The sequence below is a fragment of the Amphiprion ocellaris genome, chromosome 12 (genome assembly GCF_022539595.1).
Source record: "Amphiprion ocellaris isolate individual 3 ecotype Okinawa chromosome 12, ASM2253959v1, whole genome shotgun sequence".
Taxonomy (NCBI): Eukaryota; Metazoa; Chordata; class Actinopteri; family Pomacentridae; genus Amphiprion; species Amphiprion ocellaris.
In genome coordinates this window covers 10,815,053-10,842,287 of record NC_072777.1, presented here as the reverse complement: position 1 = coordinate 10,842,287, position 27,235 = coordinate 10,815,053, and the positions used below count along the sequence as shown (strand labels likewise).

The 27,235-nt window shown below is 39.2% G+C and overlaps 1 protein-coding gene across 3 annotated transcripts in view; it reads right to left on the bottom strand.

Annotated features, from left to right (window-relative positions):
- Positions 1-27,235, bottom strand: part of col12a1b (collagen, type XII, alpha 1b) — a 155,239-nt gene that overhangs the window by 23,971 nt on the left and 104,033 nt on the right. For all 3 annotated transcript variants that reach the window (XM_035955996.2, XM_023287660.3, XM_035955995.2), the window contains 13 exons: positions 26,687-26,803; positions 23,012-23,164; positions 22,042-22,116; positions 20,540-20,679; positions 18,235-18,358; positions 18,011-18,154; positions 17,491-17,655; positions 17,338-17,376; positions 17,097-17,235; positions 14,242-14,384; positions 12,143-12,252; positions 2,881-3,039; positions 1,225-1,302 (listed from right to left, as the gene is read on the bottom strand). In XM_035955996.2, coding sequence (XP_035811889.2) covers positions 1,225-1,302; positions 2,881-3,039; positions 12,143-12,252; positions 14,242-14,384; positions 17,097-17,235; positions 17,338-17,376; positions 17,491-17,655; positions 18,011-18,154; positions 18,235-18,358; positions 20,540-20,679; positions 22,042-22,116; positions 23,012-23,164; positions 26,687-26,803 — 1,586 coding nt within the window. The remainder of the gene's footprint in view (positions 1-1,224; positions 1,303-2,880; positions 3,040-12,142; positions 12,253-14,241; positions 14,385-17,096; positions 17,236-17,337; positions 17,377-17,490; positions 17,656-18,010; positions 18,155-18,234; positions 18,359-20,539; positions 20,680-22,041; positions 22,117-23,011; positions 23,165-26,686; positions 26,804-27,235) is intronic.

Here is a 27,235-nt window from a genome sequence, read left to right as displayed (position 1 = left end):
ACTCTGCCTGCTGACAGCTGAGAGTTACGCTCCAAACACACTCATCTGGGTTTTACTCTCAGGATGCTGTAACTACTTACAAGTGCCACTAAACTCACCAAGAAACAATTTTGCATTGTCTTGTAGTCTGGTTACTTTCCTCTAATACAAAAGTCAGAGGAAAATATAGGTTCTTTAAGATGATGATCAACATCCACAAGATGCAGTGCAGACGTAGACAAAAACAAACATCAGCATATGCACTTACACACAAGCAGATGTGAGTTTTTGAAATTATGGGGGTGTATGTCTTGGACGCAGAGATCATTTCAGGACAGTGTGGGTAAGGGTAAATACCGCCTGGTATTTTATTTGAGCCACATTTTTTTTCCCTTTAAGACTGAAAAAAACATGTACATTGAAAGCATATGTCTAATCAGACGATGAAAATCCACAGACTTTTCTTCTCTCAATTTACATCTTTTTGTTTAAGGTTGAATTTAGAATGATAGCAGGGAAGAAAATCTTTCACCCTGCAGGCCAAAAACTTTACAAGCCATTTCTATAACGTGCAATCCAACTAGAATTTAGAGCAGAGAAGATGCTCTCCAGAACAGTTGATTATCTGGATGGTAAAGTTGAAGCTACAGCCAGTTTAGTACCATCATGCAGCTGTTGAAGAACGCTGAAGAAGTGAGAATGCACTGGAAGACTCTTGGTTGATGGACAACGTGCATGATAAGTATAGATGCGGAGGTGCTGGGCTCCAAGTACAGCTTCAGTGCTTCTTGGCAGTGATGCTATAAATCTCTGTAACTCTACAGGAGGGATGAACATCGTTCTTCCAAACGGTATTCTGATATTCTTTGTTTTGATGATGGAAGTCTCACACAGCTGTTTTACTGGATTGAGATAAGGCCATAGCATATGATTCACATTATTTTAATCAAATCATTCAGTGATCCCTTGTGCCATTTGGATGGAGGCATCATCATCCTGGAACAGACCTCTTCCATCAGGACTGAATTTTTTTTTATCATAGGATAAAGGTAATCACTCAGAACAGTTTTGTATTACTCTACAGAGACTCGTGGACCCAAACCACGGCTGCAAAATCATCCCCACAGTGTAGCAAAGCCACCAGATCTCCTCACTGTGGGGGTCATGGGTTCAGTTCTTCCTTTAGTTTGCCAGTCGTCTATATAATAAGCTCAAACTTCCTGTGTTTACTGGAGGTTCCCTTACCATTGATGGGAGGTCACAACATCTGTCCCTGCTGGTCCAGGCCAAGCTGCAGACAATGTCGAACATCTGGAGTTGGAACTGTAGAGATGGGGGAGAAAAAAAAACATGAAAATGGTGTTGTGGTACATGTGTCTCTGATACGCCCTTCACAGCTCCCAGAGGACAAACAGAAAAACAGCAGAGAATGCAGCACAGCCGAGTCCCATCAGCCCCAGGGAGAGCAGGAACAGCTCACGTTACAACCACACTGATGACTCCACATGCGGTGCCATGTAAAATAGCCTCATTTTAGCATCTGTTTGAATTTAGTCCAGCCAATCATTCTGTTAGTGTCCCAGAAACCTCAAATTATCTCCAAACTTGCTGCCGATGTTATGAAATGCTGTCGACTGCGTTCAGCTTTAAACCTTACCAAACAGCTGAGATGGAGTTTTTAAAGTCTTTCTTTGAAGTGAGTGTGCAGAAGTTTTAGTTAATAAATAACAGTTTTTCTCTCATACTAATAAAATTCACCTGTATGTATGACAAGGCTAACCTTTGCCAGTTGCGTGGGATGCTGAGTTACTTCAGTAACTTTATATTCTTCTCTACTTATGTTGGTGTTGCATTCAGCAGATAAACACATGAAAAAAGGATGTTGCAGCAAAACGTGTTTGGGTGACCAGTCTCTGTGTGAAGCTCAGAAGAGATGAGATTCTGCAAATCTACTGCACCATAACATCTTAACATCAAACCTAAAAGCAAGTATACTCCTGCTATGAAGCATTTGTTTATATAAGATGCAAATTATAAACTATTTTCAAAACTGATTTTTGGCCACATTAACAATCGCTAATCAATTATTCATTCAATATGAATGAAAGACATTTTTTTTATACATTGGTAGCTTTTTTGCCGCAAAATGAGAAAACAGGATGAATTTGAGTGCAACTCAATGATTACTTACAGTTTATAATCTGATTATGAGTGCTAATAATCAACAAATTAAGAAAGTAACAAAAATACCCTCATGATTTTTGAAAAATATGTCATTGTAATTTCTCTAACATTGCAATTGCAATTTGTTTTGCGATATACTTTTTGAAACTCCAAGATTAACTGTATAATAGACTTTAAATAAGTGATTGAAGATTACCAAGAGATATCTTAAAAACCTTGACTGTCACATAAAGAAGACGGCAGGACTTTGTAAAGCCACTGACATGAGAGTTTACTCCCTGGGTCAGACATGCTACATAACATATATCCTAAAGTGTAGCCCTTGCAATCTGCTAATGTAATTGTTTCACATTACGATTTGAAATTGAGTCATCCCCATTTTAAATCAGTCGGTCACAATGACAAGATTAATCTAGAGTGGAAATGATGAGGTTGTCTAGTTTTGTTAAGACTTGAGCAGTCACTCTCGCAGATGGAAAGGAAACAATGTTTTGAATGACATTCCTCTCTATTGGACATTCAGACAGTAGTTGAGCTTTTGGTGGTTTTACTCTGTAAAAATGGATTTTTCCTCATTAAATGTATCTGTTGTTGCTAAGCTTTTGCACCATTTGTAGACTGCAAACATAAAATGCCAAAAAATAAAGTTGAAATTCCATGTCTACTCATAGGTGAAACTTTTTCCTGTCTCCTTTGTGAAAAAAAGAGTTCACTTACAGTTGCTGATTCTCCTTTGGAGCCGATGGATTTGGACATCTTGCCCAGAACCTGGTAGCCATCGCTGGATGTGTTTCCAGCGGCCTTGATCTCTTTCTCAGCCACTTCTTGGCAATCGATGTTGAGTTTGACGCCGGTGGATGAAACCAGGATATGGAGCTTCGGGGAGAAAGAGAAAAGAAGACGAGAATTTATTGGCACATTCTTTGTTCTGTGACCAAGTCCTGTATCTGTTTTTTATCCTCGTGGCCTGCAAATTATTAGGTTATGTCAGGTCTGGCTTCGGAGGCTGAGCCGAGGGTGGACGTGCATGATCGTCTTCCCTGTAGTTCTGTTTATTGAAACTCTGATGGAATGTATGAGCGCTTGCTCAGAGGAAAACCAGTACTTCCTCTCCATTCATTCAAAAAGAAGAAGTGCTCCATTAGAGCTACAGCCCTGCTGCACAGAGCAGGATTTTAAAGACCAGATCAAATGATTGACTGTATAAAAATTAATGCAGTGTTTTGAATTAGACCTTCCAGTTGATTCCCTGCAATACAAGTAATTCAGAATGAAATCATCACTTTTGAATTTCCCAAGTTGCTATGTGATATATTTATCTAAAGATGCCAAATGCCCTAAGAACTACAATTTTTATTACATCACTAACACCTTCTGGAAAACAGTGAAGGGATGCATGAACAGAATTGTTTCTATTTCTATCACAATAGCTACAATCAGGAAATCTGCCACCAATAAACTTAAATTGATGCTGTTGTTACCAGAAATGTAATATCCATACAATGCTGCTTCGTTGAATTTTATTAACAGGAAAACATAATGTTTCAATCATGATCATTATTATTTTTTTTTTTTTTGAGTAATTGTTTGATATTATTTTCCTTTTCTGGATTGAAGACAGACAGACCATCACGCTCATCTTACAGAAAGTACAGCAAACTGCTGGTGGGTCAGAGCTGATGCTGCACTCATCATCTATGAGTCAGCAGAATAGATGAGGCAAAAACGTCCACTTAATTACACTTAATTCCCCTTATTACATGCTTCTCTATAAAAACAAACTGCAAAAGAGCTCCACAGTGTTTTGTTGACTCTAGTTGCTAAGAAGATAAATGTTTTTTAGCTTCTGTGTGCTATCGCGCTTCCCTATGCAATTTGGTTTACTGTGAGTGTTGCTCACCAGCACACTGTTACCACTAAGGCAGTTTGAAGGCTCGATCCCTGATCCAAAGAAACAGCTCTCGGTCAGGAAAACTGTTCAGTGCAACACCAACGCTTTGTTGGTTAACAACTGAGAACTGCTCACATCAGTGAAAACAGGAAAGCCAAAGGATTAACTACGGTTTCGCAAGTTTTCAACAGTGGTCTGAGGGAAGGACAAACTGTCTCCTTACACTGTGGTCCTCAACAGAAGTATATAATAAACTAGGGCAAGCTTAAAGTATTTCAAATCCTATATTGTTCATAGCTGTGGTAACCAACTAGCAGTCTTCTGTCTTTACATTTATTGGTGCCTCGCATTTTCTCAGCATGTTAAAACCACTTGTTCATCAGTTCAACAGCCCCATTCCACAACCAAAGGTTTAAAACTTATACATGAAATGATTAAAGATGACTTCTCTACTTTTACAAAAGTAAATTCTTAGGTAGGAATGCACCAGTAACACATGTTGGTTTGGTAGCAGTGCACTGACACAAGCCTTTTGGCCTGATTTCAGTGCTGAAAGCCAGGATCTCTGCCAGTACGACCTGAAACTCAACCCTCGTTAAGCTACAATGGATATCCATCCACGTTGAATACAGATGTCATTTTCGTGATAAAAGTCAATGTGTCAGCTATTAGCATCATTTATTCACTGCAGAATCTTGAATTTAGTCCCACAGCAGTGCTGACCTTGAGTTCCCCTACATAAAAATATCCCCAGTGCTTCCAGAAAAGAGCACTGATGTCAGATCGGTATGCTGAACTCAGGTAGTGAAATCAGTATAAAGAGAGAAAATGTGTTTGATTTTAGTCAGCTATGAGTGGCACTGTCAGCACAGTAATTCTTTACTGTTTTTCTGTTGGTTAGTAATGTCTGGCTGATACCTGAGCCACTGAATTAAGCCACCGTCAGCACCAATACTATTTCAAAGAATTGCGTTGGAGCACTATTTAATTATTTAAAAAAAGTCCACTCAGAATGTTTTTGAATTAACTGTTTCCTCATCTTCTCTGATATTCTGCTCACATCTCGAAGATTCGTCCATTTAAACCAACAATCCACTTTCAGCTGGAAATGCATCATCCTTTGGAGTCCAAATCTCACCAAAATTCCTTCCTTCCACCTCACTGATGGACATCTTACAACTCCAAACTGCAAAATAACTGAGGCGGCTCTGTTGTACACAGAGTACCGCAATTTGCATTTCTCCTTACTCAGATCTCCCTCACCACATCTCTTCATGTCGTCATTTTGCGGTGAGGCATGAGCACTGCCTTTTCCTCGAAGCCGGCCCCACTGAGGCAGCGGCCTGTCGAAGTGAGTCCAGCTGTAAGGAGGGGAAATGTGGCCTTTACAAAGCCACAGACCGGCCGCTGGCAGCCCCGGCAGCCACGGCTTGATGCTTGTGGTCAGTCAGTGGCGGAAATGCAGAGGCATGTTTACCAGACCGCAGAGACACGGAGACGTCCAAGAAGGACTTCAGGGAGGGAAGCACAGCACTGTTTCCATTTACACTTTGGATTTCAGACATTTATCTGATGCTCAGCAGCTTTCATGAAGTCAGCAGGTACCGTTAAAGCTTCAGCGTGTCGCTCTCAACACTTTAATAGGATGCACTCGTCTGTAGACACTGGACTTCAGGGGATATGGATTTTAAAAGCCAATAACAACACTGCTATAGTCACACTGAAGCTGCCAATATTTGAAAACAAACAAGTTCCTGCCAAAACTGAAAGCATTCAGTATTATACTCAGACTTTTATTCTCATCAGGCTGGAAAATCCTCCACGATTTGGAGGAATCTATGATACAATGTTCCTGTAACACACAAACCGATATATCCATCTCATGCAGATGGATATATCGGTTTGTGGATAACATCATTTAATACAGGCATCAATCTGCCAAAACAAGGGCGGTGCAGCATACAGAATTTCATTCATGTTTCAAGCAGTTTTTTTCAACTATGGAAAACCTTTGAGAATCTGGATTTGATCAAACAAGCGACTTGAACAGCAAAAAGATGTGAAATTTCAACTTTCACTTTGTGCAATCCTATGACTGGTGCATCAGTATGCATCAGTTACATCAAATATATAAGGAAGAAATGTGATTAAAAAAAAGTAGAGACCTGCTGTTTGATAAAAGGTTACATTATTAAAATGATGTGGCTCATATCTTCTTTATTTTATATTATTGTGGCTGTATCCTCAGCTTGATATAGATTACAAATGCACCATTACTTCCTGGTAAGTAACACTAACTTCAGAGTGCATTATCCAGAACTTATAAGAACTTACTATCCATTGTAAGAAAATAAACTACACATTTGTGAGATATTTTTAAAGATTTATATCATGTCTTTAGTAAGTGAACCTTTCCATGGGTCAAGAAAAACACCAGTCTTATCATTTAAAAGATTATTTTTTAAAGTGTGGTTACAGCAATAAGTCATGGCAATTGTAAGACATAAAATAAGACAGTGGCAGACTGGTTTAATGGTCTTCCACTGAAAAGAATAATGGACCTGATTACAACCTGTGTTTAACAGGCTCTTCAGGCACTTTTGGAATGTCCCTTTAACAATTCAGACTGATGTTTGGATGCACCATTGAGCTACAAGCTGTTACAGAAGGATGTTTTTTCAAGCAGGGATGACAACGGTCATCTGTGCTGAGGTCATACAGGCCCTCGCTGCAGATGGGGGGTTTCATCTGACCTCGGGTCAGTCAGACAAGTTTCACGTTTACCTGCTGTCAGTCAATCTGAATTTATTTCAGTAAAAAAAACAGTGACGCTAAAGCTCGACCTTTTAGGGTTAAGTTCTGAGCTTTGAGGAATGTAATCCAAGGATGTGAAAGTGGATTTTAGAAGGGTCCTTGTGCAAATGATTAACTAACCAGCATCCTGGAGGAGCTGCGCAGAACAATAGATGAAGTCTGTTCTATCAAGCAACTTCCATGTATAAATGTGTGCAAATTTCTTCAAAATGCACAACAAACCCGGTTATACATAAATAAAAATTGATTCCCATTCAGAGTTCTGAGGGCTGAATTAAAACTTTAATCAGACAGTTATGTGGGAATAGAGTGCAAGTATCTAACAATCTGACAGGACAGGGGAATGACATAGTTTTTACTTGTGCAATAGTGCCATAACAGTGCAATAATCAAACTTTTTGACTCTATAAAACATCTGCCTGAAGTGATAAATAGGCAGCTTTAAATGGCTGTGGTAAGGAGGAAAAAAATATCAACCAAAACTGAGCAAAATGTTCCTAACACAACTTAAATCCTATTTGCCAGCTTCACACTTTTTATTTCTGTTCTCTCTTTGACTTTAACCACAAATTGAACTGTAAAATCATCTGAATTACAACCGTTATTTTCTTCAGTCTGGAAATTTCTCTTCTGTTTGATCAACAATCTTCAAGATGTTTCCATTAGTCAGAGCATCTTTATTTTTTGTTGTGTCTTGCTCTCTGAGTTACAGCTACTGGCAGGAAGGCTAATCTATTTTTCTGCAGTTGGCGCAGATCGTTTGACGTTGGCTGATCATCACCACAGATCTTCACTCACTCACATAATCCTTGTTTGGTCCCGTCGGGCCACCGAGACGCTCAGAAACCCTTCAGGTATCCACAACAGAGCTGACTCACTGATCACTGCTGGTAAACGCATCTGAGGGAGGGTTTCAGCGATCCATCCACTGGCGAGTTAGCTGATCGGTAAAGTGCCGTGAGGGGAAGGGATTAGTGGAGATGGAGAGTGGTGATGTGGCGAATCCTGACATTTTTCACTGACAGCAGCTCTGTAAATCTGACACAGCCGCTGCAGTCAGGTTTAAGTAAACTTTCTCAGTTGTGTTTGTTCCTGCAGTGTCAGCAGGAGCGTTCTGTTCACTCATAAATCCTAAAACACTCTTTCAGTTTAGCTGTTTTTATTATTTTGGGAGTAGCTGAAGAGCCTGGTGACACGAAAATGTGTCCAACCTGCAGCAGTGTCATGAGCAGGAAAGTGAAATCCCAGCAGCTACTGGTTTTATGGCCAAGCCCGACCTCTAATCTCTGTGGGAGAAAAAGGAGGAATTTTACCTCAGGGATCAATTTTGTGTCACTTTTTCCCTGAAGGTCATGAGTTCTATCACATCTGAAACATTAAACAGCTATGGGACTTTCTGATTTGGTGAATCTGTATTTTACAACAAATCATGTTGAGTCTGGTGTTAAAGAAAAATCCAGTCTACAGACCAGAGTGCAAATGTGCTAAAGCTCTCATTGTATGCACTGGTTGTGTCCCAGTGTAGGAAAACTATGAAAGGATGTATTTAAACACTACTGAAACCCAACTCTGCAGCACTGACATTTGCAGATGTGACTAAATGTGATGCTCTGGCTTTTGCCTTTCATCCTGCTAGACAAGGCGTGGTCTTAATATGGAAAGCAGCTGCCCCTCCTACACATTGTCATTGACTTTAGAGTGCAATGTCTTTTCTGAAGCTGACAAATTCACTTTTCACAATGATAAGATCTTATACAAGGTTTGGGGTACTTTGAGAGGTATCTGTGGTGTTGGTATGTGGGGTCATTAAGTTTAGACTCGTACAAAAATCCAAAACATGTGACATATATTTGTCTTTGTATGCAGTTTAATCACCCGTCACCACCTTTTCATTTATTAAGTTGGTTACTGTGCTCATTTTTAAAAGAACATTTACGCCAAGGTGCCAATTTAGATTCATCAACTGCATGTATTTTCCTTCCAGAGGGAAAAGAGACTTTGCAGGAGCAAAAGATGCCAAAAATGAATTATGGCTACAACTACCCAGAAGAACAGTATTATCAGGGGGCCGCTGCCATCAAAATACAGCAGGTAATCTGCAGACTAATTCACTGACTCTCCGCTGTTATTACGAGCTGTTCAGTGAGAGACGCTGACACTGACATCTCACCCTGCAGACCCAGCATTCAGAGGCACGCTGGGAGGTAGAACCACAGAATTCCTCTGCGGTCGGCTACCAGAAGAGGCAAGACCAAGCTCTGCCTCCCCCAACTGCTCCTGAGCCGGGAGGAGAGAGGAAGCTGCAGGGAGAGGTGGGTGAGGAAAGGTCCCACCTCTCTGCTGGCGCTCCTCAGCTGCTCTGATGTAATTGTTTAATAGCAATCGCAGTGACCCAATATTTTCCAGGCGAGCTTCCCAGCAGGGAGTGCGGTGTATTTTTAATGGTGTCCTGCTCTCAGAAGAGCTTATTAAAAGTTTGTGATTTTGTTGCACGTCTGTCCACACTGCTTCTCCCTGCAGTATGTCTTGTAAATGAGTGTCAATATCAGCATCACGACTCTGACCTACTCCAGAGGGTATAGCACAGTTCCCCTGAGTGGAAACCAGACCTGAAGCCAGAGCTTCTAGACAGTCTGCACCTCAAACTAAATCTCTCTTAATCACATCAGGCCAAAGAAAAGCAAAGTCTTATTCAGGAAATAAGACCAGTTAGCTTGTTTTATGACCCGTGCACCAACTACTGTTTATACTTTCAGTGTTGGCTTTAGTGTAACACAGAAGCGCTGCCAAAAAATAGAGGTAAGTCTCACCAGATTATCCAGCTTCAATGACAATAAAAACTGCATGTAATAGCTTTCATGTACACAACTAAAATTACCTTCCTCAAAAACCTTTCTATGTTGCTAAGCAGAGCTACAACTAATGTTTAGGTTAATTGGTGAATAATTCTTTGATCTACAGAATGTCAGAAAACAGTGAAAAACACCTCTGAGGTTTGTCAGAGTCCAAGATTATTTCTTTAAATGACTTGTTTGGTCTGACCAACAGTCAGAAACTCGCTGATATTGAGCATACCATCATGTATGACAGAGAAAAGCACTGAAACTTCACATTGAGGAAGAGGAACTAGGAGATATGTGTTGATTAGGCTAGACTTTGGCTAACATTTTTCTGGTAGCTGTTAGTTCATTTAGCTGACTAGTTGTCGCGTATCTAGTATATGAATTTAATTATTTAAATACATGTATTTTGGGGGCATCAGTAAATGGTTTGAGGGCTGAGGAAGAAAGTTGTAAGTAACATTGCTAACACTGTGCTACAATACAGAGAAGAACAAAACCGCAGCTGACAATGCAACTTTAAACTAGAGAAGCTGGAGCGACACCAGCAAAAATGGCAATGATTCTGAATGTGTTGGAAGAACCAGCAAGAAGACTAAACATTTTGTTAATAAGTTTAACTGCGCATATTTATACAGACTATCTAACACTGTGGCAACACTCAGTGGCTAACGTGAGGCTACTTATATGTTTGAAATGAGCTATGTTTGAGGTTGATGAATGTTTGAAGTCAGATTATTGGGGTCGTCCCTTTTTAATGATCCCACATTTTAGATTTCCAAACAACTAAGACTGTTCTCATCGACTAACATCTGGTCAGCCCTCATATTGATATATTTAGTTTAAAAATGACAAAGTGATTATTTGATTATTAAAATTCAGCTTCACTGCTTATACAAAAATATTCCAGCTACTTTGTGTTCTATGGGCTTTTTGGGTCACATCTCATAGTCTTTCTCAGTGGATGGGATTTACTTGGACATTTCAGGGCAGTTGATAACTAAACCTCCATGAACAACCGAGATGTGGACATCTTTGGTTCTGTCATCCTGTGTGATCATTTTTACAGTTTTGCATCACTGTAAAATGAGTCCCTGAGTGTTTGACTGCTGAGTGGAAAAAACAAGACTTGGTTTGGCTTATCACCCACTGGTTCATCAGTGGGACAATGGTCCTCTGAATGTGGGCATGTAAAACACATATTTATAGATCAGACTGCTGTTTTGGTCATTTTCATGAACAATGCCCTGTTGTGGGAATTATTTAAGTACAACACGCCCTGCCGTTCAAAACAGAGACAGTCAAACAAACAAACAAACAAACAAACAAACAAACAAACAAATAAATAAATAAATAAATAAATAAATAAATAAATACCAAATGCATGGCAGGAGTCTAGCAAATTGTTCTGGGTGCTATACTAACAAAGTAACTAACCCCATTTTTAGGGCTGAGGGATTTCCTGCGATTTTAAAATGATAACCTCGAAAACATTCCCAAAAATTCGACACCATCAAAGAAAACAAGAACTTCTTGCCATAAAACAAGTTTGACCACAGACACCTCAAGAACAGTATCTATCTATAGTTACTTTCTATCATGGTGGTCTAGAAGTTATAATTTTATCATGCCAAATTGATCTTAGTGTGCAATGAATGGATATTTTTGCAGCAGCATTATATTCTGTATCTTAAAAATTACCATTTTTAAAGTTATCTTCTATGTGTCAATTAAATAAAATAAAACCAAAGTCTGAAAAGTAAAAGGGATTACATGAACTGCAACAAACAGGAGCTCCTTACAAACATGCAGACTGTCCTTGAAAGGCTGTTCAAAGAGACTTTGAATTCTTAAAATTGACACATTGAATTCTTCTTCTTAAATAGCAGGAATGCTGTCTACGGATCATTTTATAATACGATCGCCTCCATCAGTCTACGAGGAGGTCTGAACTGCATGTAATCAATAATCGAGAACATGCAGCTTCAAACTGCAGCGCTCGTGGCCCAGGTTTTACAACCTGCAGAGGACCATCTGTTTGTCTGAGCTGACATAACTCTTCAGCAACACGCCTGTAGTTGCGTGTGAGGTGCTCTGCCTATAATATACAACACATTTGGAATCCCAGGCATCTGTAGTATCTGTATGACCTCGCGATGTCCAGCGAGAACAAAGAAGAGCGATTCGATTGATGTGTCATTCCCCAGTCACGCCTTGGACCAAAAAATGTTACATAATTCAACATTAAAGACATATTTGATTTCAGCTTCATCCCCTTCAACTTAAATATGATTCAAACCCAAAATGCACATATGGACTTCGACTGTTCAGGAAAATGCTGCTATGCACTGCAGGGTTAAGTGTGCAGTCTTTTCAGCACTATTAATGATGTCTGGGTACATTTTCTTTTTATTTTGAGTCTGTCTGTGCGTACCTTATGGAAGCTTCCATGGAACATCTTCTTCACTTCACTATTGTCAAATGTGACTCTCTGGGTCTCGCCGCGTTCGTCTTTGTTGTAGAAGGACACCGTCTGGCTGGAGGCTGTGCAAGGAAAGAGGGATAACACACATTAGTCTCCTCAGTTGTATAAATACTCAGCTTCATTTTCAAAGACAATACCTTGAGAGCAAATCTGTTGCTTCGGCCAAACGTGGTAAGGTAATTTTATTTTCTGTGACTCAAATGTAACCATGTAAAAGTAGAAAACAATGAACTTTTACTGTCGTACTCATAAAAAGAGCAATCAAAGAAGTGTGACCAGCAAGCAACCCCTTTACCATAATGGCCTTTTAGAGTTTATTATAGCTGATTCAGACGTTTCATAACTGAAGATGTCAGAGTTGCTTTGCTTTCTTGAAGCAAAGTGTGATAAAGTGCTAAACTCTTGCAAGAAAGCCGTAATCCTGGAATTCTTTTCACACAATCTCCTTCTACAGTTATTTGGGAACATTAGAAGCAGAAAGTGTTTCAAGGTGCTGACAAGTAAAGTGTATTTTCATTGTGCATAGCTCCGACTATGAATAAACCTGAATTGAGCAGCAAGTGTAGATTTATATACTCGTTATTTTTATGAGTTGGGGTTCAAATATCTTATCTGAGCCTATGACAAGTACAAATGTACACATGACACTACAGTTTGATATATTAATTATATGACTGCATTTTGTTACTTCCATAAAGTTGGAGAACTTGCAAGAGACAGATTAAATTAATGTTGGTAAAAAAAACTAAAGCAGAACATGGCAACATATTCTAACTGTTAACACACTGGATCCACCACTTTCCATAGTGGAAGTCAATTTTTATTAAACTCTTATTGCCGGACAGATGCTCTAACGTTTCTGATTTTACAAATATTATGTCTGTATGGCTTTCAAGGGTCTAAGCTTTGGCTCAAACATGCCCTTATCAACCAAATTAAAAGTCTTTTTATATGCTTGAAAATTTTGATGAAAGAGTTGGGCATCATCCACTGCACTTAACAAATGCAAACACATAATATTATAAGGATAAAGTCTGAAATCAGAAATGCCTTACCATCGTAAAGCAGAAGTTTGACATTCTAGCAGAGAGTTACAGGGTTTTCGAATTGGCCCTCAGTAGTATTGTCATTTTACCAAAATCGCAGCTGTATGTGTTTCCATTGCAGCTTCATAGCATGAGATCAGCACCTACACTGCGCTGGATCTCCTTAAAGTCGCTCTGTGTTCAGGTTTTAATAATTTAGTGGCTTCTCCCTAAATATCTGTGGCTTTTCCATGTTTCTACCCCCAGGTCTCAGCCTTATTTCATTGTTTACTGTCCATTCTTAGCCATAACAGAGCTGTGTTCATTTACTGCTAATGAAAACAGAACCTTGATGCTTGACACTGAAAACTTTCCACTAAAAGCTGTAAAGCCTTTTTAGAACACAGTGTGTTGATCACAAAGTTAGTACAGTTTCATTCATGTAAACTACGTCACCTGTATGCTGCGACTGAACCCGTCACACCTTTGTTAATTTAATATAAAGCTAACCATAGGTGACGGTTAGCTCAGCTTACCACCAAGACTGGAAACATGGAGGAACAACTTTCGTTTTGTCTGTCTTCTTGTATAACTCTCTGACAAAAAGCATGATCATGATTTCAAACTATGCCTTTTATCATGCAGTGCTTTCTTCTCTCTGTGGAGGATCTGAGCCTTGACGTCATCCAACAGTTATTGTTCAAGACTACCAGTGTTCGACACTGGAGCATTTCTGCTGAAGCCCAGCGGAGAGCCCTGCTGACGGACTGACTGTGGCTTTACGACAGCCAGCTGAGCTCGATGACATGACACTTCTGTGGTGAAGAGGAGGGCTGGGTTATCAGCTGAGACCGAAGGAGCCAGAGGGCACAGCTGGCTCACTACACACCACTCAGCCCACTTTGCGATCAGATACTACACAATACGGTGCAGCTGCTCCACATAACACGTTTCTACGCTGGCTTTTCATGACAGCAACCTTGTTTTTACCATCAGAGGGTAAGAATAGAGGATGATATTTACGGTCAATAGTGACGCCGGTCTCTGGCTTGTGATCTTTGGTTGACACCTGCCAGATGTCGAAGGCCTCGGTGGGCGTGTCAGGAAGGAGGCGGAACATCATGATGATGGTGTAGGCATGGGGAAGACCATCTGGGTGGATCTCTCTGTTCAGGGAGCACAACGACAGCATGTTAGATTCATTCATTATTCAGATGAAGCGGCTGAGCGTTGAAGAGTCTTGGATCAAGTCAAATTGGCTAAGAGTTATAGACTGTGGTCAGGAGGGTTTCAGGGAAGGAAAGAGGATACATATGATGTGATACCAATGTCTTAGGTGGGTGACAAGAGCTGCGACTTTACTATTTAGAACATCTGTACAGCAGGTGAAATGACAACAGGTGACCCATTAAACAGAATGAATACAGATGCTTTCATACAGGGCACAAGTGAAAAATAAATTGCCATATGTAAAAGGTTTGTAAGCCATTAACGGTTAATAAATCATTGCTTTATTGTTCAAGATAATACTCAGAATGACCTTTGGGTTGTCAGACTGTGAGCTGTCCTCTGTCGTGACACTTGGTTATCTATTTTAACACTTCTTTTCAACAGATTGTTTGACCACAATCCATTGCAGCTGCAGAACATCTGGAAAAAAAACTCACTTATGAATTGCTCAACAGTGTTAATAGTTGCATATCCTCCCTTTACTGAAGATTAAACATGTTTTAATCTAGAAATTGGGAACGTGATGTAGAGTAAAGGCCCTCTGGGACCAGGATTGAAATAGAAGACAGATAAAAAATGATTTAGATAACATCTTATTATTTTAAATATATCTATTTACAAACACATTTCCTATATCTGTCACCCAGAGAGTACAGAACTTTATTTCTGTCATTGTGCATTGAGCTATTTTAACTCAGTCACATTTACATTACATTTTTGTGTTTGCTTTGAAAATCTATGACTTGCGAGATCCATTTTTGTAGTTGTTCTGGAGCTTTTCATTTTATAACGTGATCGTCAACAGCAGATGACCAAACTTCCACTTTTCAGAGCCCTTTTTGACTTTTTGATCTTGGTTGTTTAAAAGAGGTTAATTTTCTTTTACAGACTTGAAAAAAACATTTTTTTATCTCCTAATGAAGATTAGGATGAAGACGGTTTAAGAACAGCTACAAAATAGACTCTGTAGAGAAACTACAGAGTCTATTTATTATTTGAAATCTGAAAGTACTTCCTTAAATGCTGTTTCCAGGGTCAATTTTGGGCCTAAAAACCTAATATGATTCACATATATTACTAACTGTACTTTAGTTGCTGCTCTTGCTAGAGGTGATTTTCATACTTTCTTCTCCATTGGTTAATTTTTTTTGTATCGTAGCAGGATGTTTCCCATTTGTCCCCCTGATGTCACTACACATTCTGGAAAGTCTTGGTAAACAGTCAGACTGCTGTTTTCCATCACTCTGGTGTTGCATGTGATATTTTGGATATGGGAGGCTGGTTGGGTGCTGGCCAGTATTAACACTCTAGTTTGTGGCTGCGTCTGCACACAGTGGCCTGACGGAGGCTCGTTGTGTGAAACAGCTCTCAGAATTAAGTGAGAAGTCGTTTTACAGGCAGGGTGAACTGTGTCATGACCTGCAGCTGAGTCTGACCTCAGCGAGTGTTGTAAATCCACTGACCCGGTTTATACAGAGAATGAGCTCAAACGGTCCTAATGCTGCTGGGCAAAATGTTTCATGATACTAAGGAGAACTACTCGGTAGCTGAGAAGAAATTTGTGTTTACATACGTTCTGAACAAACATTCAGACAACCTTTGGTCTCTTTATGCTTTTATAAATTCAAATACAAACCCATTCTGACCACTAAGCACCACTACAATACCAGTAACAACCAGCTGAACCCAGCACTGTGCAGGAGAAACAAACTGAGTATTGCGACTAAATAGAGGATGCTGCTCATCAGACAGAGTTTCTAACTGTCTTCCTGCTCTGTCAGTCCCTCAGTTGTGTATTATATTATAGAACTGGCCACATGCTTGATCAAACACAGGCACAAAGTGATCAAAAGAAACAGATGTTACTGTGCACAATGAGACACAACATGACTTCTGGTGTAGACAAGAAGTTCAAAAAACAAAATTACAAGGCTGAAGCGTTTCCTATTTGCTGAAAGGCATTAAGTCAATAGCTAATATCCACCTCCAACAGCCCATCTGTTGAGTCTCGTAATAAAAGCTCAAGGCCCAACAGAAATATAATTGGTAAATGCAAACAAAATATGTCTTGTATTATGTTTGGGAAAAGACAAAGTTTACTATTAAATGTGGTATATGAATAGAAAGGTTTACAGTGTCTTATTAAAGCTATTCAGAAACTCAGATAAAAGAAAACAATATGAGACCTTGCTGTGAGACGGGAAAGCCAGAGGAGCAGAAACTAATGTGAAAGTGTAAAGGAACCTTGTCTTTCTGTAGCTGTTTAACATGTGGACCTTTCAGTCATGAATGATATGTTGGTAAAATAATGAAGTGCTACAACATATCCTGGTGGTTTTAACCACATTTCTCGGTTTGCCATTCAGGTTTAAGACACTATTTGCTGAAACTGTGAGTTGAGTGTAATTTCCAAGTAAAATAACGTGAAGTTTTCCTGCTCTGCCTGCTGCAGTGCATTTCTATGAGAGGTAACTTAGGCCTTTAGAGGTGCTTCCACGTAAAATTACATGTGCATATCAACTGCAATAGCAAATGTTTATCTGGAAGAGTGTGAACGCAAAGAATAAAGATACACATGATTGTTTTTCCAGCCAACGGATACACTGACCCATCATAAAGACAAAACTACATTGCTCTCTGAAACTCACGTAGTGGGCTGAGTCAGGTAGGCGTTCTTGTGAAGTCTGTATGCAGTGTAGCTGTTGAAGGAGCCTGGCTCCATGGAGACGCCTTTGGTGTAACTGTAGGTTTTCTCTGTCAGGTTGAAAGCCTCGAGCATCCTGAAGCCTGAAACAACAAATCAGTTCTTTAATGGAGGAATTCATTGCAGCAGTGAATATCGGTTTGTGGAAAATTCTGCAGATTTTTCCAAAAATAATTTGCATTTACCAGGTGAAGTAAATCCATTCAGGAAAATCAAAGGACATGCTGTGGAGGAGAAAGAAGGAAAGTTACGACACATCACCACAAATTCATCATCTGAACAAAACTGAAACTTCTCTGGCTATTCTTCAATTTTCCAAGCACGATGAACAAACTAACAAGAACTTGCGGTTTCACAGATGAAGGTAATCAGGTTTTCTTTGATGGTGTCAAAAGCATCAAAGTCGTCCACGACGAAGACGTGTCTCTCGCTGGGTTTGCTGCCAATCTCCTGCAGCTCGACGAAATCCACATCAGCAACACCGATGGCAAAAACACTGTAACCTGAGGACAAGACAAATGACAACAGATTGATTGGTAGGAAACAGTTCATCAGTATGATGTGTGCCTCGAGCAGCACTCGATTCTTAGTGAGTGAAACGATCCAAAAACAGCAATATAAATCAGATTTAATTTTATACAGGGTGGTTCAATAATTCAGTCTGGTACAGGCTGTTTGTCTTTACTCTGTAAATAGTTTGTTTTTAGCATTTTACTGCCAAACAGCTGCTTCAAAATCAGTCATCCAGAAAATGGGAAAAACTCCTGGTTGAAAATATTCTGCACATCAGCAGTTTAAAATGTGAAGCTACTGAGATGTGGGATGTTCAGGTGATGGATCGTTCTAGTCGTCCGTTACCTGCATGCTGCAGTTTGGCGGCACTCTTCTTCACCTCGTCCTGAGAGCGTCCATCTGTGATCGCTACAACCACCTTAGGGACATTCCTCCTCATCCCGTTTTCAACAGAAAAGGCCTTCTCATATGTGTGCTTCAGCGCCACTCCTGTTTAACAAAAGAAAACTGTCAGAACAACAGCTGCTGGATGTCTGACTGTCACTGTGTCATGCAGCATGTGACCAAACCTGTCTTGGTGTTTCCTCCTCTGTAGCGAATGTGATAAAGTGAGGCCATGGCGACACCTTTGTCTTGGTAAGCGTTCAGCTTGAACTCGGTCTTTGCGTCGTCACTGTACTGCACGAATGACACCTGCAAGGAAATTCATAACAATGATGCTTCATCACAGCACAGAATATGACTACATTTAACTTTAATAAGGAAAACAAATAACAGATTATTTTATCAGAGTGATAAAACAATGGAGGAGAAATTTCTCCTAAATCAAAGACAGAAATGCTTCAAGTTTCACACATAGAGAGCAAAGAGAAATAGGAGGAATATGATTAGAATATGAGAAACAACGAAGAACTACACAGCAGTAATATGGCTGAACGACTTAGGGAAAATATGTGATTGCTATTATTCTGACAGGCTGCATTTGGTTTGCAATCGATTTTTTTCTAACAGGCAACGTTCAGTTAAATATTTACTGTGTAACAGATTCAAACCATGTGATGGAGCATTACCACGGCATGAAATCGTAAAACCACTGAATCAGACATGTTGCATAACATATGTCCTAAATTGCAGCCCTTGCGATTTGGTAATTGGAGTTTTTAAAATCATAGTATTGATCTGAAATCGATTTATTGCTCAGATGTAGTGACAAAACTGCTAAGTACCGACAAAAAAAAAAAAAAAAATGGAATCCAACCAAGAACTGCTGAGTGACTATATATTCATATGTGTATAAAGATATTATGATATAAGAAAATTTAACATTTATTATCATGAAACTAAATTAACTTTGTTTTTCAGAAGTTAATTTCTCTCCTTTTCTGTATATTAGCTGTGCATTACACCATATTTAATTTAATGTATTAAAAATTTTTTAAAATCAAAAATGACATTACAGATCCAAAGTGAGCAAATAATGACTAGTGGACTAAATCAGGCCCTCTAGCAAAAATATGTGTCCCAAAGAGTTTAATTTTCTTGTTTACACAGCAACTTATACATATATTTAGCATTATATTATTTTTCTACTAAAGAACTATAAACGGACATTTTGATCACAATACGGTTTCATGAATTCATTTTCATGATTCACAAAATAACTGGCCCCAAAAACTCTGACAAAGGGTACCACAATTAAAAGAAATTGCTGATCCCTGATTTCAATAAATATACTGCATAGTAAAGCATTTCACTTTACATCTCACAGGCAGGGAGAGTATAGAGACGTGTGTCTTTACCATCTTCTTTGGATTAGAAACAAGGTCATAACTTGGGTTAAATGAATGGGAAAAAATCTCTTTATTGTGCAGAAAATAATATTTTTCTGATCCAGATGGACCAAACACTCTTTGAGGATTCTGGAAAAACTGCCCAAACTGCCCGAGGGGATGTCAAACAAGCTAATAATATAAACCTAATAGATGTATTTTTCATTGAAACACATGCTTGGCTCCGTGACTCAAATATATTAAGAAGAGAAGCAAGGAAATTACGATATATCATGATAAATTTATTACACTAGCGTGTATTTTTTAAATGTTTTAAGCAGAGTGTTAAAGTGTTTGGAGTATATCCCTTTTTCACACAACACATGGAATACTGATGAAAGTTGATCCACTGATTGGTATTTAGTTTGATATTCCAGTTTAATTTTTCTTTTATATTCCTATATTATATTATAGGGCTGTTTGGGATACTACTAATCTATCCCACCTTGACGAAATGATTGAAATCATGAAAGGTTCTTATATTAGAAACCACTTTGAATAACTTCAGTATGAGTAATGCTTGAATCCAACTGAAAGTATTTTTTATCATGTTTGATAGTCCATCAGACGTTTTCAAAAACCTCTGCAATCAATTCTCAGACGTTGATTCATATTCTTACAGGTCACTGTCACACTTGTTAGCGTCAATATATCTTTAAATATAAAGCTCACTCTCTCTGGAACAGTGTAAAAGCCACTATATAATCATCTTTACATGCCTGCAAGACTCAGTTGGAAACCGTTTCATTGACTTTGCCAAAAAAGCTTTTATTTCTTGTTTTCATTTATAGTGTTTTTTCCTTCTGTTCTTCTTTTACCTGTTGTTGTCCGTGTTTGATTTCTCTTGCTGTCTGGTGTTACTGATTACATCTGAGTTAATTTTAGTTTATTCAGGGAAGATGTTTTATAAGCCTCTTCCGTCGCATGTTTCTATTGAGCTTTACTATTAATGTGTTTTACCACGATGTGCTCCTTGTGCAAATAAGAAAGGTTAGTCCCAGCGTGCCATCAGGGCACACAACTGTCCTGGTCTTTCAGCACGAACCTGCATTCCAGAGGGTCCAATGACATCAAAAGCACCGATCATGCCGGAAACGAAGTGCACGACTTTGGTGAAGCTCTCCTCGCCGATACTCCACGAGCCGTCGATGAGGAACACCACATCTGCTTTGGCACCTTTGCAAACTGAGGCAGGAAAACAAGTCAATTAGGAGCTTTAAAGTCCAGCGGCCAGACCTCAGGGCAGCATCGCAAACACCAGCAGAGAAAATGGCATCAACACACGGCATGGTTATTGCTTGCAAGCTGGAGCACGTAAAAAACTCTGCGAAAAGCGTGCAACAAAACAAAACGACTGAGAAAAATGACGTGATGGGGCCATGTATAGTAATTATGGGTTTCACTGATAGAAAAAAAATATTGGCCAAACAAAACAAGGAACATTTGGTCACCAGAAGGGTTTAGCTCTCGTTAATGGGTTCCTCTCAGATGAAATCGAATTCAGCAAAAAGCTTCAAATAATCTTTGCCTTATGTGATGCAGCTCACTTTGCAATCCTCCATCTCTTTCTCCTGGTCAGAGATTTATAAACAGGTTTTACACAATACCCAACAACACAAACAGAATTCTTTGGACTGCTCCGTCTTCCTTTTTCAGCACCTAAGCTGTTGGTTCTTAACGCGTGTTCAGCTTCGTGCTCTCTGCAGAGCCAGCAGCACATGTGGCCGCTATTAATTCACTTCTGGCACAGATCAGATCCAGAAAGAGTCAACGTTCAAGCCATCGAGGAGTTTCCAATCAGAGCAGAGTTTGAATGAAAAGATGCATTCAGTGCTAGGACGATCCATGTTTTCCTCAGAGAGTTCTTTTGGGGAAATATAGGCTGGTGTTTGTGAATGTGCCTGGGGGGTGTTCTAACACTCTCACTTCACTTCCATGCTCCCATTAAAGTTGAAAATCAGCTAACTATTTGCTGTAATTAATGTATCGCGGTTTAATTTACATTTATATGGGATGTCTCAAGAGTGAACCACACAAAATGAAAAACTGACAGATAGGAGATTTATTCAGCTGAAATCTTATTTTGTCATCCATTTGCTTTGGACTGTTTGAACTGTTCACATTTTTTTAATTATATAAAGGGAGAAAATGATTCTTGGAGATAGATTCCAAAGTGTTCACTTAGCCTCAAAAGCTATGAGGGGGTCGGCAGTGTGCATGACTAACAGCTGAACAAGACCATGCAGTAAGACACAATGTAAACTAACTAGTTCATACTGTGGTCGGCAAGCTCAGGGAAGACAGTGTTCTGTTAAAAGTGATGCCACGACATTTCACATGTAAATCGAGTGTTTAAGCTACTGTGTCATAAGGACCCAGTTGGAGGTGTTCGTGTGTCTGAATGAATGTAAGATACTTTTGACATGTGTAACAAAGATGCTTGGGGAATACATGACATGCTTAAGCTTTAAGGAGAACTGGCTATTGTTCAAAACGGCATCCCACTGACCTCTATGCAAACAACCACAGGGCCTATAAGAGACTTACCTGCCCATGCAGGGGGGATGGTGGGTGGAGGTGTTGGGGTGGGTGGGAGTGTTGGAACTGGAGTTGGTTTCACCACTGTAAGAAACAAAAACAGTCATCAACATATTTGTAATAAATACAGAATAACTCTAAACACGCCGCACGATGAAGTCATTGTTTTGGATCCGTCCCGTGAGATGATGCAACTCAGTGTTTAAATCATGCTTCATGTCTCAGACACCACAGTTCACACTCTGACTGGTGTGTTGGAGTGATGCAGCTTGTTACTACATCATGTTCTCTTTTAGAAATTTCTGGCGAAAGGTGATTTTATGCCTGTTTTCTCCATCAGTGACGCAGATGCTGCTGATTTTGTGGTGAGAAAACATGGAGAACAGATCCTCTACTCTTCAATATCCAACCGTTTTTTTCATTTAGGTCTTAAACAGGTTTCATTTCATTTTAATCCAACTTTTAGAACAAAAACAAATGTCCCTTATCATTGTTGCCAAATGGACATAAACGATTTTCCAGCCAAATATTTCATTTCATGTACTGACACATGTGGGAGCTGCATTATTAGACCAGCTAGTCATCAACCTGTAATGTGTTTTGCAATGTAATGGGCAATGTCAGTCAGCGCATACAGTGTGTGTGATTAAATTTCTACCTTCGTAATGAATGCTTGAGTAAGTCTTATGCTTTGGTAAGAAAAAAATGTATTGCCATTGGGATGACAACTTATCACAACTGAAGCAACAATGCCAGATTGCATTTAAAATTATGAACTGCAAGTACAATACTAAATAACACTTTCATGAGAGCCATTGGTTTCATTTTAAATGGACCATCACACACTGTCACTCCCACAAACAGAATTAAGTTTGGTTTCCTCTGAGGAAGAATTCACAGGAATTTTCTGGACAAACTGAAATGCCAGCATAGCAGATAAACATCTAGTCTGTTCACATATTACAGATGCAACACTTACAGGTTCTCTCATTGGTGCTGACTCCTGGGCCTTCCAGATTTGGGGTCTGAACGAAGACAGTGGCGGTGTAGAGAGCATCAGGGGACAGTCCGTCAAAGCAGTACTGAGGAAGGCCAGCAGGGATGGTGATTTCATGCTGTCCTTTGCTGGAGGCTACAGAGGGATCAGAATAAAAACACCACATATTAGCAGCTCAGTCGCAGTCTGATCGAGCCTTTAATTTTAAACTTTCATTTCACGTGCTTTTTGAGCATGTGCAACGACTTAAATCAAAGAAAGATATTCCATTTTCTCTTCCTTTTAAGGTACTTGCAAGTGCTCCCTGTAACCATCTTTGAACCAGTGACATTACTCTGCTGATCTGTTCAAATACTACAGGAACAGTATCATTTCATAAATCCTTATGCCTTCTAATCAGGTAGGGGTTGATTACATTCACAGGGAAACACTGACTCATGTTCTGTAAGTGTAGTCACTGAGTTCATTCTAGATGACTGAAAATTCGTACCCTTGTAAAACACACCCAGCGAGTTTTATATAGTTTTTAAGCCCTGAATCATCATGAAAGATTAATATACATGGTGAAAACTAAGATATTTACTCATTATATGCATCTCCTGGGGTATGATAGCATTATGCAATTATTATTACTAATGACTCAAAGATTACTTCCCCAGGTGCTTACATTTCTGGCTTTTAAAACTAACACCAAGGCCTGCTGGCTTATGACGCTGGCAACTTCAGCCTACATTTTAGTTTCGCAAATGACAAAAAAAATTTTTAGTTTTCAGCATTTTTTGGTTGCTGTGTTCCAGTTTTGTGTAGATTTGTGTTAGTAATGAGATGGCTTGGTGTCAGAGCTTCAGCATTTTTTTTTCCTGTAGCATTAAAGTCCATCAACACTCAAAAAGGTATTTTTCATATGAGCTTCTCTGTGCAGAATGATGCACAAAAAGTCAGTCATAGTCTATTACTTCACTTGCACATGAGTCATGCAGAAACTTGAAACTTCCAATGCATAAATCAGTGCACATAAACAGATTTTGGGTTTTTCAAAGAGGGAAAGGACATAAAATACCTTGGCAGCTAATTGAGCTAATTGGCACAAAGAATTCTTCCAAGGAGAGTATTTTTATGTCTTAATACACATCTGGAAGTGATGTTTAAAAAATCGTGACGCTCAAAGCTTCAACTACCGTCCTTATCAGAACTATGATCAATGTTTGATCAGACTTAATAGACGAATAAGTGAAAAACTTTCAACTTTTCGTTCACCTGTCGCTCAATCCACTTCAAACTAGTGAAAGGGGCTCAGAGAAAAGCTGAAATGCAGAAATCTCTCATGGAATAGCCAAAACTGTTCCAATGTTGGCAGAAAATTGTGACTTTATGTAAGACAAAATCAGAAGCTGAAGCTTTTAATGTTGTTTTCCTTGTTAGGTGTATTTTGACAAACCTAATAGGACACACTTTTTAAATTCTTAATATGAAAAGTGCTTTACGAACAAAGTTATGACAAAACTATTTGTGTGTCTTGTGAAAATGTTAGTACAGCTTGTGTCAGGTTAAAGCTACAAGCACACAAGGAAACTGCACTTGTGCACCTCTGGGCTTTAAAATTCATAGTTTTTTTTTCTGTTTTGTTCCTAAAGGAGAAAAAGAAAAGATTAGTAAGTGTTGCATAGATTCTTGTCAACATCTCTGTGATACACAAATGCACAATGACCCTTCTACTGAAATGTTTACATCTCTGTGCGGCTGGGCAGTGATATATTGATAATACTGTTTACACTGAGCGCTCCAGTAAGTGCAAACAAACAAAGCATATTTATTGCGGATACAGCTGCCATAGACGACGATTGCTACTTTTCAGTGTCGTGGTTCGGCCTGAATGACCTAAGAGGGATTTCATCATTCTGTGCAGCTCTGGTGATGCCATAATATCGTACTGAGGTCTGTAATATCAACAGCTTATCATCAAACTCACTTCATTTAAATTGCTGAGGGAAAACACACATGCCTCTCTGTAAGATCGACTCCAGAACAGTGGTCCTCATATATCAAGATAGAAGATTTGACACACAGATTTGCACAGGGAGTGCTGTTGACAAAATATAATCCCTGAAACATTTCAGCTGGATATCCAATAATTGTGTGTCCTAAAAAAACTGGCAGCCACATGTTCTTCTTCTCACCAGTGTTTCCATGACTTTTAAAACATGGCGGAACTCTTGATGCAGAAGACTCATGCTCACTTTTGTTCCACTTGCTCATCTCACCACCATCTCTGACTGCTGTGTGCGTTTCCACTTGAGAACAAACAGTTGATGATTTGTTGACTCGAGCGTCTGCTGCATCACACTGGGATGGACCCTCGAGCAGAGAGATCCTCTGGCAGTGGTTAACTAACCGTCTGTCTCACGCTAGACCCATATTTGTTCTGGCAGCCAGTCATAGCAACCCAAATGGCTAATGACTACCATATAGATACTTAAATATTGATGCACCCTTTCTGTTTTTTCCCTGCTCTTTTACCGCTAACCCGTGTCCATGTGGGAATATGAACCAGATGGGAATCAAAGACCCTGAAGTAATTGAAAAGGATGTATTCTTTGCAAACAGACACACAATTAAAGCTTGGTGGTCGAATGCTTTAAGTCCTGGCCAAAACCTGCATCTTGCTTTGAGTAATAATCACAAGGAAGAGGGCTGAACATAAACAGGCTCCGCGAGGAAAATCGAAAAAAGTTGAGAGACAATACGAGCTGACGCAGTCTGCTAAACGCCGTGAAGTATCTGGAGCATCAACGGACACAGAGATGACCTCATCTGGAGATATGCCTTCAAACATCTGCTGGGAGTCTTATTTCACACATTACCGCATGCATCGCTTCGAACAAGTCACCCCAGATCAGGATGTGGCTGTGAAATGGACCACACTGCCGTCTGTGTTCAGGTGTAGTCATGAATCTAATGTATCTGCAGCAGATCGCAGTTGTGGTACAGAAATTTCTGATCAAGAATTTCTGACAACAAATCAACTTGTGGTTAAGTTTTCTTTCCTGTAATATATTCTAGCTTAAAGAACCGTGTTTAAATCCATAAATCAAAACAGAAAAATATCAAGCTTTGCCTTGCAGCTTCTCCAATCTGAGTTTCTTTACTCAGTTTTAAGTCACCATAAACTGAATATGTTTCAGTTTTTGACTGCTAGTGGGAGACAATAAGACATTTAATGTTGATGATTGTTGTTTATTGACTAGAAAATTGTGGTGGTCATTTTTTGCTATTTTATATTTCATCGATGTGCAAACTACATACACTTCATGTGTGCCCTGCTCTAGAAATCTGCAGAAATTTGGATGTATGTCATTTACTGTTCAATGTAGCGGTTTCATTTATGTCTGTGTAGTAAGGAAGAAGGTGGCGTTCTGCCCAGAAAGCAAATTCTCATGTGATGATCATTTGATTGCGGTACTCATTTCAGCACTACCATATTGTAGCTCCAAATTTAACCAATTAATAACATGAGCATAAGAAAAAAGCTTATAAAGTGTTAACTGATACTTTGTAAAGGGACAACTGAATAAAACTGTATGAAAAACTGTAAAAAAAAAAAATAAATAAATAAATAAATAAGAAAAGTGTAAAATAATGAAAACTGATGAGACTTACGATCCACTGGGTTGAGTTTAATGCGGTATGACGTGGCAGCTCTGTGGGCAGTCCATTTGATGCAGAACTTGTCATGGTCAACGTTGTAGGTCTCGATGTTGGTGACGTTCAGGTAAACTGCGCAAATCAAACATGTCATCAAATCATTTTCATGACATACAATGCAAAATCACATTTGTTCAAATGTTACATTATATGTTTTTTGCCAAGACTTTATTCTGGTTTACGTCAACACTAACTTTGCGTGACACGTGTTTGGAATGCCAATGCCTCCCAGTTGACATTCTGGGAAACGTAGGTACAAGCAAAAAATTTTCCCTCAACCTTTTGCCAGGTTTTGACTACACTGTATTTTAGTCTGATAAGATCGGATGATTATAAAGTCATAAATTCTTTTTATGATTTGGCCAAAACACATGAATGTGAAACAGTTGCTGTGTATAATATCAATTAATCAATCAATCAGATTTTATTTATATAGCACTTTTCATCCAAGCAAAAATGCAGAACAAAGTGTTTTACAGAAAATAAAAAATGTAATAAAACAGT